Source organism: Ochotona curzoniae, unplaced genomic scaffold (assembly GCF_017591425.1).
Source record: "Ochotona curzoniae isolate NIBS_2020 unplaced genomic scaffold, NIBS_Ocur_1.0 contig_3819, whole genome shotgun sequence".
In the NCBI taxonomy this organism is placed as follows: domain Eukaryota; kingdom Metazoa; phylum Chordata; class Mammalia; order Lagomorpha; family Ochotonidae; genus Ochotona; species Ochotona curzoniae.
In genome coordinates this window covers 39,003,578-39,017,575 of record NW_024466004.1, presented here as the reverse complement: position 1 = coordinate 39,017,575, position 13,998 = coordinate 39,003,578, and the positions used below count along the sequence as shown (strand labels likewise).

Below are 13,998 nucleotides of genomic sequence, written 5' to 3'. Positions count from 1 at the left end.
TATGGAGAGAAAGAGACAAAATGGTCTTTCTGCTGATTGACTCCCCAAGTGGCTGCTGTGGGCAAGAGCTGAACCAATCTGAAACCAGAAGCCAGGAGCTGCTTCTGTGTCTCCTGTGTGGGTGCAGGAACCAAAGGCTTTGGCCATCCTCTAATGCTTTTCTCAGGCCAAGTGCAGGGAATTGGATGGGAAGTAGAGCAGCTAGGACATGAACCAGTTCCCATATGGGATCCTAGCACACACAAGACTAGGGCTTTAGCCACCAGGCAGTCACACCAGGCCTAGAACCTTTTTTATGTTTAAAGATGTATTTATTTTTATTGGAGAACCAGATTTACAGAGAGGAGAGACAGAAAGAACTTCTGTTCACTGGTTCCCTCCTCAAAATGGCCACACCAGTTGGAGCTGGACCAATCTGAAGTCAGAAATCTTCATCTTCTACTGTTCTTACAGGCCATGAGTAGGGAACTGCATTGGAAGTAGAACATCCAGAAAATGAACTAGTGCGCCAATTTAGCCATGTGCCAGCCCTTGGACCTTTTCTTTAGAACCCCTCCTAGGAGCATTTAAAGCTGTATTGTTTCTATTTGTTAGCATTCGTGAAATTTTAACATCACATGTGTTGTTATATATATCTACAAGTATTGTTTGCATAGCTGTACTTAACACATAGAGAATAAAACTTTTTGTCTTTTGCTCTGGAGCTTCTGCCTCCATTCAGAAAGCATGATGCATGCAATGCCAGGACCATGAGACAAATGAATATAAGGTGATGATCCCGAATGTTTTAATTGATCTAGGCATTTTATTCCTTCTATCATTATATACTGTTACCCAAAATTGTAAATTTGAGCATTTTTATAGTTCTTAGCTTGATACTTCATCGTACAGTGTTTATTTTTCATTATTTTATATCTTACACACACGGGGTATTTTGTATTTAACTGAAGATAAAAGATCAGTAAAACCTGTCCCTGCAGAGAATATATTACAGAAAAGCAAAACTTAGGTAATTGTTTGCAGTAGAGACTTCATTAATCTTAAAACATTTGCCCATGTAACACTTTGCCCAGAGCTGTTTGCTTATTATCACTATTTGTCGTAAAACTTTTATTATTTATACTTAGATTTAATTTCCTTTCCCTCTGCGCTTTTACTGTAGTTTTCACAAACCTATGTTGTTACTCTTTTGTATCAAAGTGTGATACTCTTGTTATGTAAGAATGGATGAGATACCCCAGGCTGTGGGGTGATGGGAGTTGTTAATTATAAAAACCTCATTGCTACTTAACACAAAACAAATAGCTGCCCAGATCTACTTAATAATTCTTGATTTATACCCATGTTTTTTTAGAGATCTGGCAGCTGCTATTGATAGAATGGACAAGTATAGTTTTGATACAATGATTTATGTGGTAAGTAATTACAATAGAGAATAAGGTTAATACCCTTATTTCATGGAAAATACAGAGGTTGCATTTTGGTGCCTATTGGAAATTATGGGAAGATGATTATATCAAATTATAGGGAAAATTCAACATTAAGCTTATTAAAGATGGCAAATACATAAGCTCCTATTCAGAGGGAAAAATATTACTCAAGATAGAGAAATGGTCATGTGAAATTAATATGTGTCATTTGCCATAATGTGGTTGTTTTTAATTAATGTTTTTTATAATATAGAGAATTCAAAAAATTCATAGAGAATTGAAACAAGGTGTTTATTTTTGTGCAAAAATTTTTGACATACATACCTAGGAAGCGGGTCTTCAATAAGTTCATGGAAAATGCATATTATGAAAAAAATCCATAGGTATTTTTTTATTACAAAGTCAGATATACAAAGAGGAGGAGAGACAGAGAGGAAGATCTTCCATCCAATGATTCATCCCCCCCAAGTGACCGCAGCGGTCGTTGCTGAACTAATCCGAAGCCAGGAGCCAGGAACTTCCTCCAGGTATCCCACATGGGTGCAGGGTCCCAAGGTTTTGGGCCGTCCTTGACTGCTTTCCCAGGCCACAAGTAGAAAGCTGGATGGGAAATGGAACAGCCAGGATTAGAACCAGCGCCCATATAGGCTCCTGGCGCTTTCAAGGCAAGTACTTTTTCTGCTAGGCCATCGCACCAGTTTCAGTCCATATTTTTAAGATTGCACACCAAAATAAACATCCTTTAATTCCTATTTCTTTTTAAGATTTATTTTGTTTATTTAAAAGTCAGAATGACAGGTATGAAGGAAGAAACAGAAAAAGAGCTCATGTGCTTTATTTCACTGCCCAAATGACCACAGCAGCTGTGACTGAACCAGCCCAAAGCCAGGAGTCCAAAGCTCTGTCCGGGTCACCCGCCTGGGTTGTTGGAGCCTGAGTACAGGGACTGTCCTTCACTGCTTTCCCAGGCACATTAGCAGGGAACTAGATCAGCAACAGAGCAACTAGAATTTGAACTGACATTCTGATATTGGATCTGATATCACAAGCAGTGGCTTAACCAATGTGCCACGATGTCATTGTCCGCCTCTATGCCCCCAACACTTTTTCTCATTTTGGAATGTGCATGCAGTTTTGTTCATAGTGAATGTCAAAGTGGTACCTAATACAGATTTTATGTAGCCTTCACACAACTTCCTCCAGTGTGTCTTAAGCATCCACTATACTTTGTGAATATCAAGAAATTAACATTGGTAGGGACCTTGTTGAAACTTCACTAGTTTTTACATGTACTCTTGTATGAATGTGAGTGCTTGAGAGATTATGGTTCCATGAAATTTTATCTCAGGTATGGATTTGTGGGACTACCTTCACATTCAGAGCACAGAACTGTAATGTCACAAAATTAACTCCCCCATTTCCTACCCCATAGTAATTAGACCTTGTGCGCAGCCCTGATTCTTGGCAACCACTGCTCTACTCTGCCTCACACTGACTGTTACTAATGTAATCACATAGTGTGTAAGCTTTTGGAAATGACTTGTTTACACAGCTTGTGAATACTTTTGGGACCCAGCAAGGTAGTATGTGTGTGTGTCGTGTTTATTCCTTTATTGTTTCGAGGTGCTCTAATCTGTTCTCCCTTGTCTTTTCATGTTTAGCTTCCCTTTCCATTAAGAAAAAAGTTTTCATTGAATATTGTTTTTGGGTTTGGCTTTAGGTTTTTTGGTCATAAATAACTGAGAGGAGGAAGGAATTTTAATAGAGTGCTCAGGATGTTTAAGTTCATATTCCTTAGGTTGTTAGAGGGCTGAGGCCCTTACTTCCTGTCTGGCAGAGCACACGGCTGGGATGATTTTCTAGTAGCATCTTTGTGCGTTGATTGAAGTCATGCTGAACGACAGTGATTTTAGTCTGCCCAAAGCTTTGTTAATTTGACCCAGATCCAATTTATTTTGAACTCTTTTATTTCAAATAAAATATTTGAAATATGTTTTCTTTTCTAAGACAGATAAAGGACAAAGAAAACATTTTCAGCAACTGTTTCAAATGCTGAAGATCATGGGATTTGACTGGGCAGAAAGGTAATGTCCGCATGGTTCTTAATTGCCAGCTCCATGGTCACTAAAGCTTGGTTGGGTCAGGCAAGCTCAAAAAGGTCAGCAGAAGAATTTTCATTCAGATTTCAGTTCATTGCTTTTTAGATGCCAATATGGAAAAGCAAGATTCATTTTTGCATTAATTTGTGTCCTGGTTATATTAATTTCTTGCTCATAAGCACTTAATGAATGTATTCTTATTAGACATTAGCTGTCCGTGTCCTGGCAAAATTCTCAATCCCCATCTCCTCTGTTCTCATTAAGGTTGCTAATTTGATCACATGCTGATGATTATCTCTGTAAAATGACATTGTGTATTTAACATCTTCTATACAACTCATCACATCCTGTTTCATTTTGTTAATTTTTAAAAACTCCACTATGAGGGTTGAGGTTCAAGCTACTCTCTTTAAGGCATTTTAACATAGGTTCTTTTTTCCTTTCAACTTTTTAAAATTTGTTTACTTATTTGGAAGAGCAACGGAGAGGAAACAAAAAACCGAGAAAGAGGTGGGGTAGGAATTCACAGCCAAATTAAACTTATTATCAAAGAAAAAAATAAATTGACAGAGGGTGGCAGACTGCCCCTCTAGATGTGAGGGGCCATGTCCTTCAGCGGGGGAGCAAGGAAATACAGAGACTGTGGTGACAGCAGTGTGAGAGCTTTCTGTTAGGGGATTCTCTGTTTACTGTCCTGAGGCAAAAGGCACAAACTTGTGCCCTTAAGCTCCTTTCAGGTTTACGCCCCAATATCCTTTTATTTATTTATTTATTTATTTTTATTTTGACAATCTTGACATAGTTAATTAGGGTAAAAAGGTTCAAGGGCTACAGGAAAGTGGATAAGACTAGTATTTTTTCCATATTGTTTCCTTCATGTTTAAAGGGGGGTATTAAGGGAGAAGACCCACCCAATTCCCCACCCACCCCAAGTCCCGGATGTAGGGCATGCTCTGAGGATCTTGCTCAAGTGGTTTTGATATTTCAACAGTTATGAATCGCTGCCAGTCTTGCATAAACCAGTGTACTCCCCAATATCCTTAACAGCCGACTCTGGGCCAGGCCAGAGGCAGGGGGCAGGAATTCCGTCCTGATCTTCATGTTTGTTGGGGTGTCCAGCACTGAGCCGTCTTCTGCATCAGTAGGTAGCTGGATCAGAAGCAGAGCAGCCGTGACTTGAGCCAGCGCTCCAGCGTGGGATGCTTGTGTCTGAGTGGTGGCTTAACCCCCTGCATGTCCACTCTTTCAGGTGCCGGCATGTGCCCTTTGGAGTTGTGCAGGGAATGAAGACTCGAAGAGGAGATGTCACTTTTCTAGAAGATGTCTTAAATGAGATTCGCTTACGGATGCTACAGAACATGGCTTCTGTTAAGAGTGAATTCACTTTGTTAAAATCATAACTTTTATGCCTTGTTTATGTTTTGCCGGACTTTTGCCCATTTCCTTTCTTATGACTTTCCCCTCTATTGTGATCTTTCTCTAATCCTGTAAGAAATAGCCTTTCCCTACTTTGAGGAATTACAAATTTTTGAGACTTGGTGCTCTAGTTGTTCATTTCAGCAATCTGAATGGCACAAGCTTGGACCTCTTTTCAAGGCCAGCTTGAACATGATCATTCCATTGCCTAAGTCCTTCTATGAAATTACGGCGTTATAATTATATACCAGTCCTAAATCTTCATGAGCTTTTCTGCTGTAACTTCTGTCTTACAAGTGATATTTGTTCTCATAACAAAAATAGACCATCGGTTCTTCCCTTTATCAGCAAGGGGAATGTCATTAACCAGGGGCAAGCTAACCTAAGTTACAAAGATCAAGCACCCTCTGGAAACCTGCCATTTTGTCTCTTCTTGGGTCCATAATTCTAGCCCCCGGGTAAAGATAGCTGCCTCTGTGTATTTCAGCAACCAGAGAACTCGAGAACCCACAGGAGACTGCAGAGAAGGTGGGGCTAGCAGCTCTCATTATTCAGGTTTGTTCATTCTCCGTCATGGGAGGCTTTTTTGTCTGGTAGTAGGACAAATCCTGAGGCTAAAGAATTGCTCTGTCATTTTAGGATTTCAGAGGTTTGCTGTTATCTGACTACCAGTTCAGCTGGGATCGTGTTTTCCAGAGTCGTGGAGACACTGGAGTCTTCCTGCAGTACACGCATGCGCGCCTGCACAGGTGAGAGGCCTCGGGGAAACGTCTGGCACCCTGTCCTTCCCCAGGCCAAGAGTGGGGACTTAGGATCACAGCCCAAGTGTTCTGTGATTCAAAACTGCATAAAATACAGTAGACCCCCTGTTGTTAGTTCTTAATAAATACTATTTATTAAGTGCCTGTGTAACAAATGCCTTTATGTATAATGTGTTCTTTAGTATTCAAGATAACCCTACCAAAGGGTATATACTGTTACCTCTGTTTTACAGGAAAAGTACCAAATTTAGGGAAAGTTAAGGTACTAGATCCAACAGTGTTACACATTGTTTTTATAAGATAGTGTTCACCCAGCTGTGTGCCCTTGAGTGATGTTTTTAACTAAACCTCTGCTAACAGTTTGGAAGAGACCTTTGGATGTGGTTATCTGAGTGAGTTCAACACTGCTTGTTTGCAAGAGCCCCAGTCCATCTCAGTTCTCCAGCATCTTCTCAGGTAGGAAGGGTTTCTGGTGTTTCCAAGTCCAGCTTTGCTCACTGAATTGACTGCTGATGTTTGTGCTGACTGTTAGTGTCAGCATGCCAGTGGGCGCCTGCTACTTCCTACCTGCGGATCTTAAGAGAAGGTGTGCCCCCAGCAGTTACGTGTGAGTGGAGGGCATGTGTGAAACTATTGCGTAAGGTCAGTGTTGTACTTAGCCTCGTCTAGCTCATAGTCTAAGCATGCTACACCTGCTAGCATAAATTTTTGTTTCTGAAAAGCAGTATCCTGTCACCCCACTATGAAAAGTCAAGGAAAATGCCCACCTTTGGGTGGCTTCCCAGAGAGCATACATCCTTCATTTACCTCTTGGGTTCAGCTCATTTTCATTCCCTAAATCTGTCCAATTCCCACACCAGGCAAGAGACCACACCTTTTACCTCTCAGGAGTGATGTTGGTAAAGCCAGACATGGCACTGGAGTCTTTAGAGGGATGGAGGTCATTTTGAAAGATTCTCTCTTCTCTGATTGCCACACACTGCACAATCAAAAAGCTTATCTATCTGTCACTTATCTGTGAGGAGAAATTTTGTTACCCTTGAGGGTAGACGCTACTAGTTTGTATATTCCTAAACCTAACTGGAGACTTTTTTTTATTCATTATATTTACTTATTTATTTTATTTGAAAGAGAGGAGAAGAAATGGAAAGAGACTTTCCATCCATTTATTCACTCCTCAGATGGCTGCAAAAGCAAGGGCTAGGCCAGGCTGAAACCACTCCATATGGGTCTCTCATGTGGCTGTACCCGTCTCCCACACACTGCGCCATGCTTTACTGCTTTCCCAGTGCGTTAGCAGGAAGCTGGATTGGAGGTGGAACAGCTGGAACTTGAAGCCCTGCTGTTACGCAATGCCTCCTGTGCTGCACCACACTACTGGCCCCTCACAGTTAGTTCAACAGTGAGGATTTAAGTGTTTGCTCTGGACTAGGCCTAAGGGATATCAAGATTATTTGCAAATTTCCTGTTATTAAGGAATTTGTAAGAAGACAGAAATGTGCCTTTTCCTTTAAATATATACAAGTTATTTTCACAGGCTTTTAATGTCAAGTCAGTCTTACATTAGGATATTTTTACGAGTAACTTCTTGGTTTAGTGTGACATATGCAGTCTTCCTCTGGTCCTGTCATCTTTCTTGTAGGTTTGACGAGGTGTTATATAGATCATCTCAGGACCTTCAACCCAAACACATTGTCAGTTATCTTCTGACGCTAAGGTACTTAATAATCTTTCTATTTTTGAGTGTTACAAGACATTTGAGACCTGTAGACCAAACGTAGAATTTTTCTCATGTAAAAGTTTCCTGCAAACAAATCTTTAGTCTGAAAATTAAGGTTTTAAGCTAGAGGAATCATTTTGTCATTTTAATAGATTTGTAATTAGTGTTTATTTCTTCACTCATAATATTGAGTTATGTCAGATATGCAGCTTATATTATAACAGAAACTGGTAACAACATTCACTGAAAGTGTATATATGTACTGTAATAGTAAATGTAAGAGATGGTGCTAGAACTATGAGTCCAGTCTTGAGCAGTCAGGGAGGGCTTCCCTGTTACCTGGCTGCTGTCCCTAAACAGAGAAGGTGCTTCAAAGAGAATGGATGCATGTGCAGGGGGGTGCGGCCTCCTCACTGCACAGATACGGCGAAGTCATACTGTTTTATATTTGTAAAGACTGCTTTACATTTCTGTAATATGATAGGAATCCACTGCCGAGCCATGCTCATCATCATCGTCTCTTCCTGTTACAGTCATCTTGCAGCTGTGGCCCACAAAACACTGCACATAAAAGATAACCCTCCTGACGTGGCAGCGGTACGTTCTGTTGGATATATCCTAAAACCTAATCATCTTAAAACTAGTATTACTAAGTCAGTCTTGCACATTTTTCTAAAATAATTGTGTTTTGAAGCACACTAATGTATTTGCTGACCCCAATAATAGAGTTAGACTGACAATCAAAGTTAATATAATTTTCCTAGGCTAGACTTTTATTTTGCAATATTAAATGTTATAATGCAGAAATGCTTTTATGAAGACATATTCATATATTCTATAATGATACCATCCACAGTATGTAACCTACTGATGCTAGAACGTATCTTTCCTTGCAGTAAATACTAGGGCACTTTAAAAATATGTTGTCCTTCATAAAACTAGAAGAAAATCAGAATTACTTTAAAAATCATTTTTTTAACTTAAGTCAGCCTGTCATTAAATTGAACATTGAATCACTGTTTCTTTTGCAGGCCAGACTTCAGCTTTTCAAAGCTGTGCGTTCTGTTTTAGCCAGTGGAATGCAGCTTCTGGGAATCACACCTGTATGTAGGATGTAATTTCTCCCTAAAATGGCTCTTAATGCTGTCATTTCTACTTATTCATTCTTAGACGCCTTTGCTGTTCAAAATCGAATTTAAAGTATTATTTTTGTCAGAATATTTATTTTATTATATGTGACTTATCAGCTTGAATACTCAATGTTTATCCTCTAGAAAACTTCTTGTGAGTTCCCTCATGGTCAATATGTACTTAAGTGAACATTTGCAAAACATTTTAAGACAGTGGTCTAATGGGGAGGGAGGTATTTAATAGGGTTAAGGATTAAACTCTGGCTAGTTTCTAGAAGGAAGTCATCTTTCCAGAATACTCTTAAATTAATATGATTTAATGTTTTCATCAAATAAAATAATTGGTGATGGGAAAAAAATCTCGATTTTAATTGTGGCTAGCTCTAGATTAAAGGAGAAAGCATCTGTAGCATTTGACCTAGAAGTTAAGACACCACATCCCAAGTTGGAATCCCTGGGTTTATGTTCCCACCAGAGTAAGCAGTGGTGTGTTTCAGTGCAGAACCTGAGAGGCAGAGTGATTGAAGGCTGAAGTAAATAGGCTGTCACCATCCATGTGGGAGACCTCGAGTGAATCACCAGCTCCTGTTTTCTCCCTGGCCCAGCCTTGCTTTACCATCTGTCTGTTGAGAGAGAAGTAAGCTGACAACTCCTCCAAGACAGAACACACTGTGCTCTTTCAGTAGCATAAACATGACAGTATATACAAAGAACCCAAGAACTGAATACTTTTGAAGAGGAGTTAGTTATAGAGGGAGGCACTGTATGTGGGTACTGGAAAAATTTATGAAGAATGACATTAAAATAATTTCAATTTTATAAGTTTAAATCCATGCAATTTTTTTCAAAATATGCATTTTCTATAAAATTTTTAAAAGACTCCCTTTTTGTAAACTATAGTTCATTAGTTATGCCATAATTTGAAGTACAGTTTCTTGCATAGCTTCCTTCCTGTGACTGCACATTGGCAAAGTGCATTTGTGTGACCTGCCCAGGTAGCAGGAGCTTGGCTTAGGTGTAGCATTTCCACATGTGATGTGTTTAATCAGTAAGACATCCTCTGCCAACATTTAGATCTAACACACTCTCCATTTTGGTCTGCTGTAATTTGTTCTAGATAGTACTATTTTTACAAATACAGAAGCATGAACCAAAGCTTCTCCGGTTAGAATGAGATTTGTTTTATATTGCCACAAAAGATATGTCCGTGCAGTCTAAATTTTAAGAAAATTAGCTTCTAGATTTACTTTCTACTTTATTATTTCTATTTTTATTTACTTTCTAAAAATTTCCATAGCACAAACCAGCCATGGAATGAATGTACAGTGGGGATGTGTTTTACATGTCTAATATCTCTACTTCTCTGAGAAACTGTTCCCTCTGGAATCAATGGTAGCATCCTGAGTATAATTAAACTAACATGGAGACACTAGTAAGCAGAGCCAGTTTAGAAAGGCAGTTCTTGGAGACAGTGCATGAATTGGTTCCTCAATTCTGGTCCTATTTATAAATTTCATCTTTTGTTTCCAGCTTGGCAAAATTTACATTAACTGTTTTCTTCTGGGTCTGCATGATTGGATTCATTTAATCCCATACAAAGTAACAAAACAGACTTCATACAAATAAATTAATTTTATTGCTGAATTTCCCATTGACATCATAGAAATATTTTTAAAAACACTGAAATTAGACAAATTATCTGAGAGCCCAACAGTTAACTATACTTTATTAAAAAAAAATACAAAAGTGACATTAAAAATTCTTTTGAAAAAAAGTGTATCTTCTAACAGCAAAGAAATAGGAACCAGACAATGCATGGCACAAATACAGGACTACAGGAGTACTCGCTCACCATTGGAGATCATTGTCTGGGCCAGGAAATAGATTCTCCTGGAGGAGCACACGTTGTTTGTTTCTGAATCAGCCTGTCTTGCCTCTGCCTCTCTATTCCAAGAAGGGAGTTAAGATTATACTGCTGCAGGAACAAAATACTGTGTGTGAATTTTGGAGAACTCAAGTGTCCTGCTCCCCAAGTACCCGAAAAACCGAACAGTACAGAAATGGCTTTGGCACTTTAACCCTTAAACTCCATCCCAAACCCAGAGATTTGAATGTAGCCTCACATGATTTTTTTTTTAATACCATGTCATCTCTATACTTTTTATGTACATTATATATATATATATACAATAATAAAACTCCTTCATTTTAAAAATTTGATGCAAACAGGCCCAGATTAAATCTCTCCATTAGCAATTCACTGAGATAGCTTCTTTCTTGATTCTTGTGTGGTTGATTTGTTGTTGCTGTTTGTATCTTTAAGCTACCTTCTAGGATTGACTTAAGGCTCTAGTATAATGCAAATGGTACAGTCATTTCTTTTCAGGCTCCAATCACACACCAATGATTTTTTCTTTCGAAGCTGTTTCTCCTTGTTGGATGGATGTAGTGTCTTGTCTGGGTAGTCCATAGATATAGATGGAAACACATACAAGAAGGGCACCCAAAGAGAAGGTAAGTGCTGAAAAGAAAGCGAGAAAATGGGTTAATTATATTTGTGCCTTTAACAACATCAATTTAAAACTGACATTTTAGTTCTGAGGTATTATCGTCACATCATAAAGGAAATGAATAAGGTCTGGAATGCTCACCAACTCTAGCCAAAAAAAAAAAAAAGATAAAAGCACTGTTGATCACTAATTGGTGAGTACACACTTCAAGAACAACAGTTTGCCTGTCTTGTACAAATCTGACAGAGATGTATTCATTTTGCTTGACAGAGTTACAGAGAGGAGAGACAAAGAGATCTTCCAGCTTCTGGTTCAGTCCCCCAAATGGCCACAGAGGCCATAGCTGGGCCATTCCAAGGCTGGGAGCCAGGAGTTTCTTCCATGTCTCCCACATGCACGGTGAGGGGCCCACGGACTTGGGCCTTCCTCTGCTGCTTTCCCAGACTCTGAGCAGGGAGCTGAGTCAGAGGTAGAAGGCTTGCTTTACCTTCAAAAACAGGAGGGGGTTATCTTATGTGTAAATAATTGAAAGGTTACTAAGGCATTCTAATTAACCATCAGTAAAACAGAACATTTTATAAAACATTTCTTTTAGGATTTATTTTTATTGGAAAGTCAGATATATACAGAGAGGAAGAGAGAAAGATCTTCCATCCGCTGATTCACTCCCCAAGCAGCCGCAACAGCCGAAGCTGCACTAATCCGAAGCCAGCAGCCCAGAGCTTCCTGTGCACCACATGGGTGCAGGGTCCTCAACTGTTCTCCCAGGCCACAAGCAGAGAACTGGATGGGTAATAGAGCCGTTGGGATACGAACTGGCATCCATATGGGAGGTGTAAGGCAAGGACTTTAGCCGGTAGGCTACTGCACCAGGCCCAATAAACGTTTTATATGAACTTACCAAATACTTCTCATAAACAAAGGGCAGACTGAACATAAGGAGAATAAGAATTACAATTTAAGTAAGAGAAGCATCTAGGAAGTGGGGGAAGATGGTAGCTGATTATCTTTTCATGAAGACCAAGCCACCTTAACACAACCTTACAAGAAGATGAAGGACCACAGTACCCAGTTTTAGTGTAAAGAGACAAGTCACAGTGAAGAGGAGAAGCACTTCCCTTCCCCTGGAGGTCAGTAGCCAATAAGGACTACATGTCTCCTGCTTTGGAGAAGGAAAGGGTCTGAAGTCCAGAAACTAATCTGAAACCTATAACCAGGCTGACTGGGCCTTCAGACCCCACTCAACCAGGCAAGCAAGGAACTGCCTCCACCATCCAGCTGACAGTTGAGCAAAATTCCAACTTCTGGGGGTAGAGCAGGAATGTATGCTCAGGACTCTGGTTGGTATGAAGCTCCAGGCCAGTCTTGCTGTGATAAGCCTTAGCAGCATCAGTTAGGGTTTTAGAGACCACTATCCTCCAACTACTGATTGCAGAGCCTCCTGTCTATTTAGACATCAAGTAGAAGACTTGTGCCCCACTCGAATGGACAACTGTTGGCCTGTGTGACAGTGACCCTTGTGTGGACAAACCCAACTTCATCTCAGCCTAGGAAACCTGGCATTGCCTTCACCAAACTTTACCTAACCCTGGGCTGACAAGGCTAGAGACATCACGCACAGAGGAGCATGGCGGGAAGGAGATCATGTCTTTGGGTTGCAGCTCAGTGCCAGTCCTACTGTCAGGCCAGTATCACAGTTGGAGCCTTGAAACCTGTACCACCATCAGATTAAAAACTATGGCCTGGTAGCTCAGACTCATGCTTCAGCCAAGATTATCCCCAACTTTGCACAGGCTAGAAACCATCTACAAGACACCACAGAGACAGAGGACGTAAGATTCAGGTACAAGGTAATTTAATGTCAACCTGACCAACCAAAGGTCTATCTATACCACTCTTTCTGTCAACCCTGGACATCTTGCAAGGAGCAGGACTCTAGCCATAGGGAAACAGGTCACCGACATGGGCAAAGGACTACACCAAAGAACTCCATACAACTGCTGAAATCCATCACTGGGCAAATCCTAACAGTCACTGTCCCCGGGCTAGTGTCTATGAAAAGAGATTCTGGGCCTGTCTGACATACTTGCGTCACTGTAGCCCCACAGTGAGTGTAAATCCTGACACCACCTATAGCTGGCTATACCTGGGCAGCCAGCTCCCAAAGCAATGTGGGTCTTGGCTGACTATGGGCTTTCACTTTGGCCTGCCATTACAGTGTTGCGGACTGAAGATGGCTTCCTACCTTGACACCAGGCAGCACAACATGTTCATGGGTTGGAACAATATTTAAATTTCCACAGTACACAAAGAAATATATATGTTCAAAACAATTTACATCAAAATGCCAATATAGTCATCACAGAACTCACCAATCCTAAAATTCAATTGGAAACTAAAATATCGAAAGCAACTTTTAACGTTAAGAACAAACCTCAGGCCAGCACAATGTCTAAATTGGCTAATCATCCACCTACACCCCAGAATCTCATATGGGCATCAGTTTCTGTCCTGGCTATTTCACTGCCCATCCAGCTCCATGATTGTGGCCTGGGAAAGCAGAAGAGGATGGCCCAAAGCCTTGTGACCCTGCTACCCCATGGGAGACCCAGAAGAAGATCCTGGCTCATGGCTTAGGACTGGCTCAGTTGTGGCCATTTGTGGCCCCTTGGACAGTGACCCAGTGGACTGAAGATCTTTCTTTTTCTCTCTATAAAATCTACCTTCCCAACAAAAATAACTAAATCTTAAAAAAAAAAAAAAAAACAAGAACTCTTACTGACATCACAGTATCTGACTGCAGAGCTACAGTAACCAAAAATATTAGCATCACAGAAATAGGCTCATACACAACAATGTACAGTGGAGATGGAGAAATGGTTTTATGCATTTGCAGCCAATTTATTCTCTATAAATGTGCCAAAAGCATACT

General features: G+C 40.2%; 2 protein-coding genes across 6 annotated transcripts in view; one reads left to right on the top strand and one right to left on the bottom strand.

Annotated features, from left to right (window-relative positions):
• Window positions 1-9,385, top strand: part of RARS2 (arginyl-tRNA synthetase 2, mitochondrial) — a 65,231-nt gene extending 55,846 nt beyond the window's left edge. For 2 of the 3 annotated variants that reach the window (XM_040983748.1, XM_040983750.1), the window contains 9 exons: window positions 1,355-1,415; window positions 3,438-3,514; window positions 4,779-4,903; window positions 5,433-5,500; window positions 5,585-5,694; window positions 6,067-6,162; window positions 7,349-7,423; window positions 7,960-8,023; window positions 8,458-9,385. In XM_040983748.1, the coding sequence (XP_040839682.1) occupies window positions 1,355-1,415; window positions 3,438-3,514; window positions 4,779-4,903; window positions 5,433-5,500; window positions 5,585-5,694; window positions 6,067-6,162; window positions 7,349-7,423; window positions 7,960-8,023; window positions 8,458-8,544 (763 nt within the window). In that variant the 3' untranslated portion in view covers window positions 8,545-9,385. The remainder of the gene's footprint in view (window positions 1-1,354; window positions 1,416-3,437; window positions 3,515-4,778; window positions 4,904-5,432; window positions 5,501-5,584; window positions 5,695-6,066; window positions 6,163-7,348; window positions 7,424-7,959; window positions 8,024-8,457) is intronic. The other variant, XM_040983749.1, reaches the window with a different exon arrangement.
• A 788-nt stretch (window positions 9,386-10,173) lies between these two features.
• SLC35A1 (solute carrier family 35 member A1) overlaps window positions 10,174-13,998 on the bottom strand; it is a 29,031-nt gene continuing 25,206 nt past the window's right edge. For all 3 annotated transcript variants that reach the window (XM_040983752.1, XM_040983753.1, XM_040983751.1), the window contains one exon: window positions 10,174-11,077. In XM_040983752.1, coding sequence (XP_040839686.1) covers window positions 10,950-11,077 — 128 coding nt within the window. In that variant the 3' untranslated portion in view covers window positions 10,174-10,949. The remainder of the gene's footprint in view (window positions 11,078-13,998) is intronic.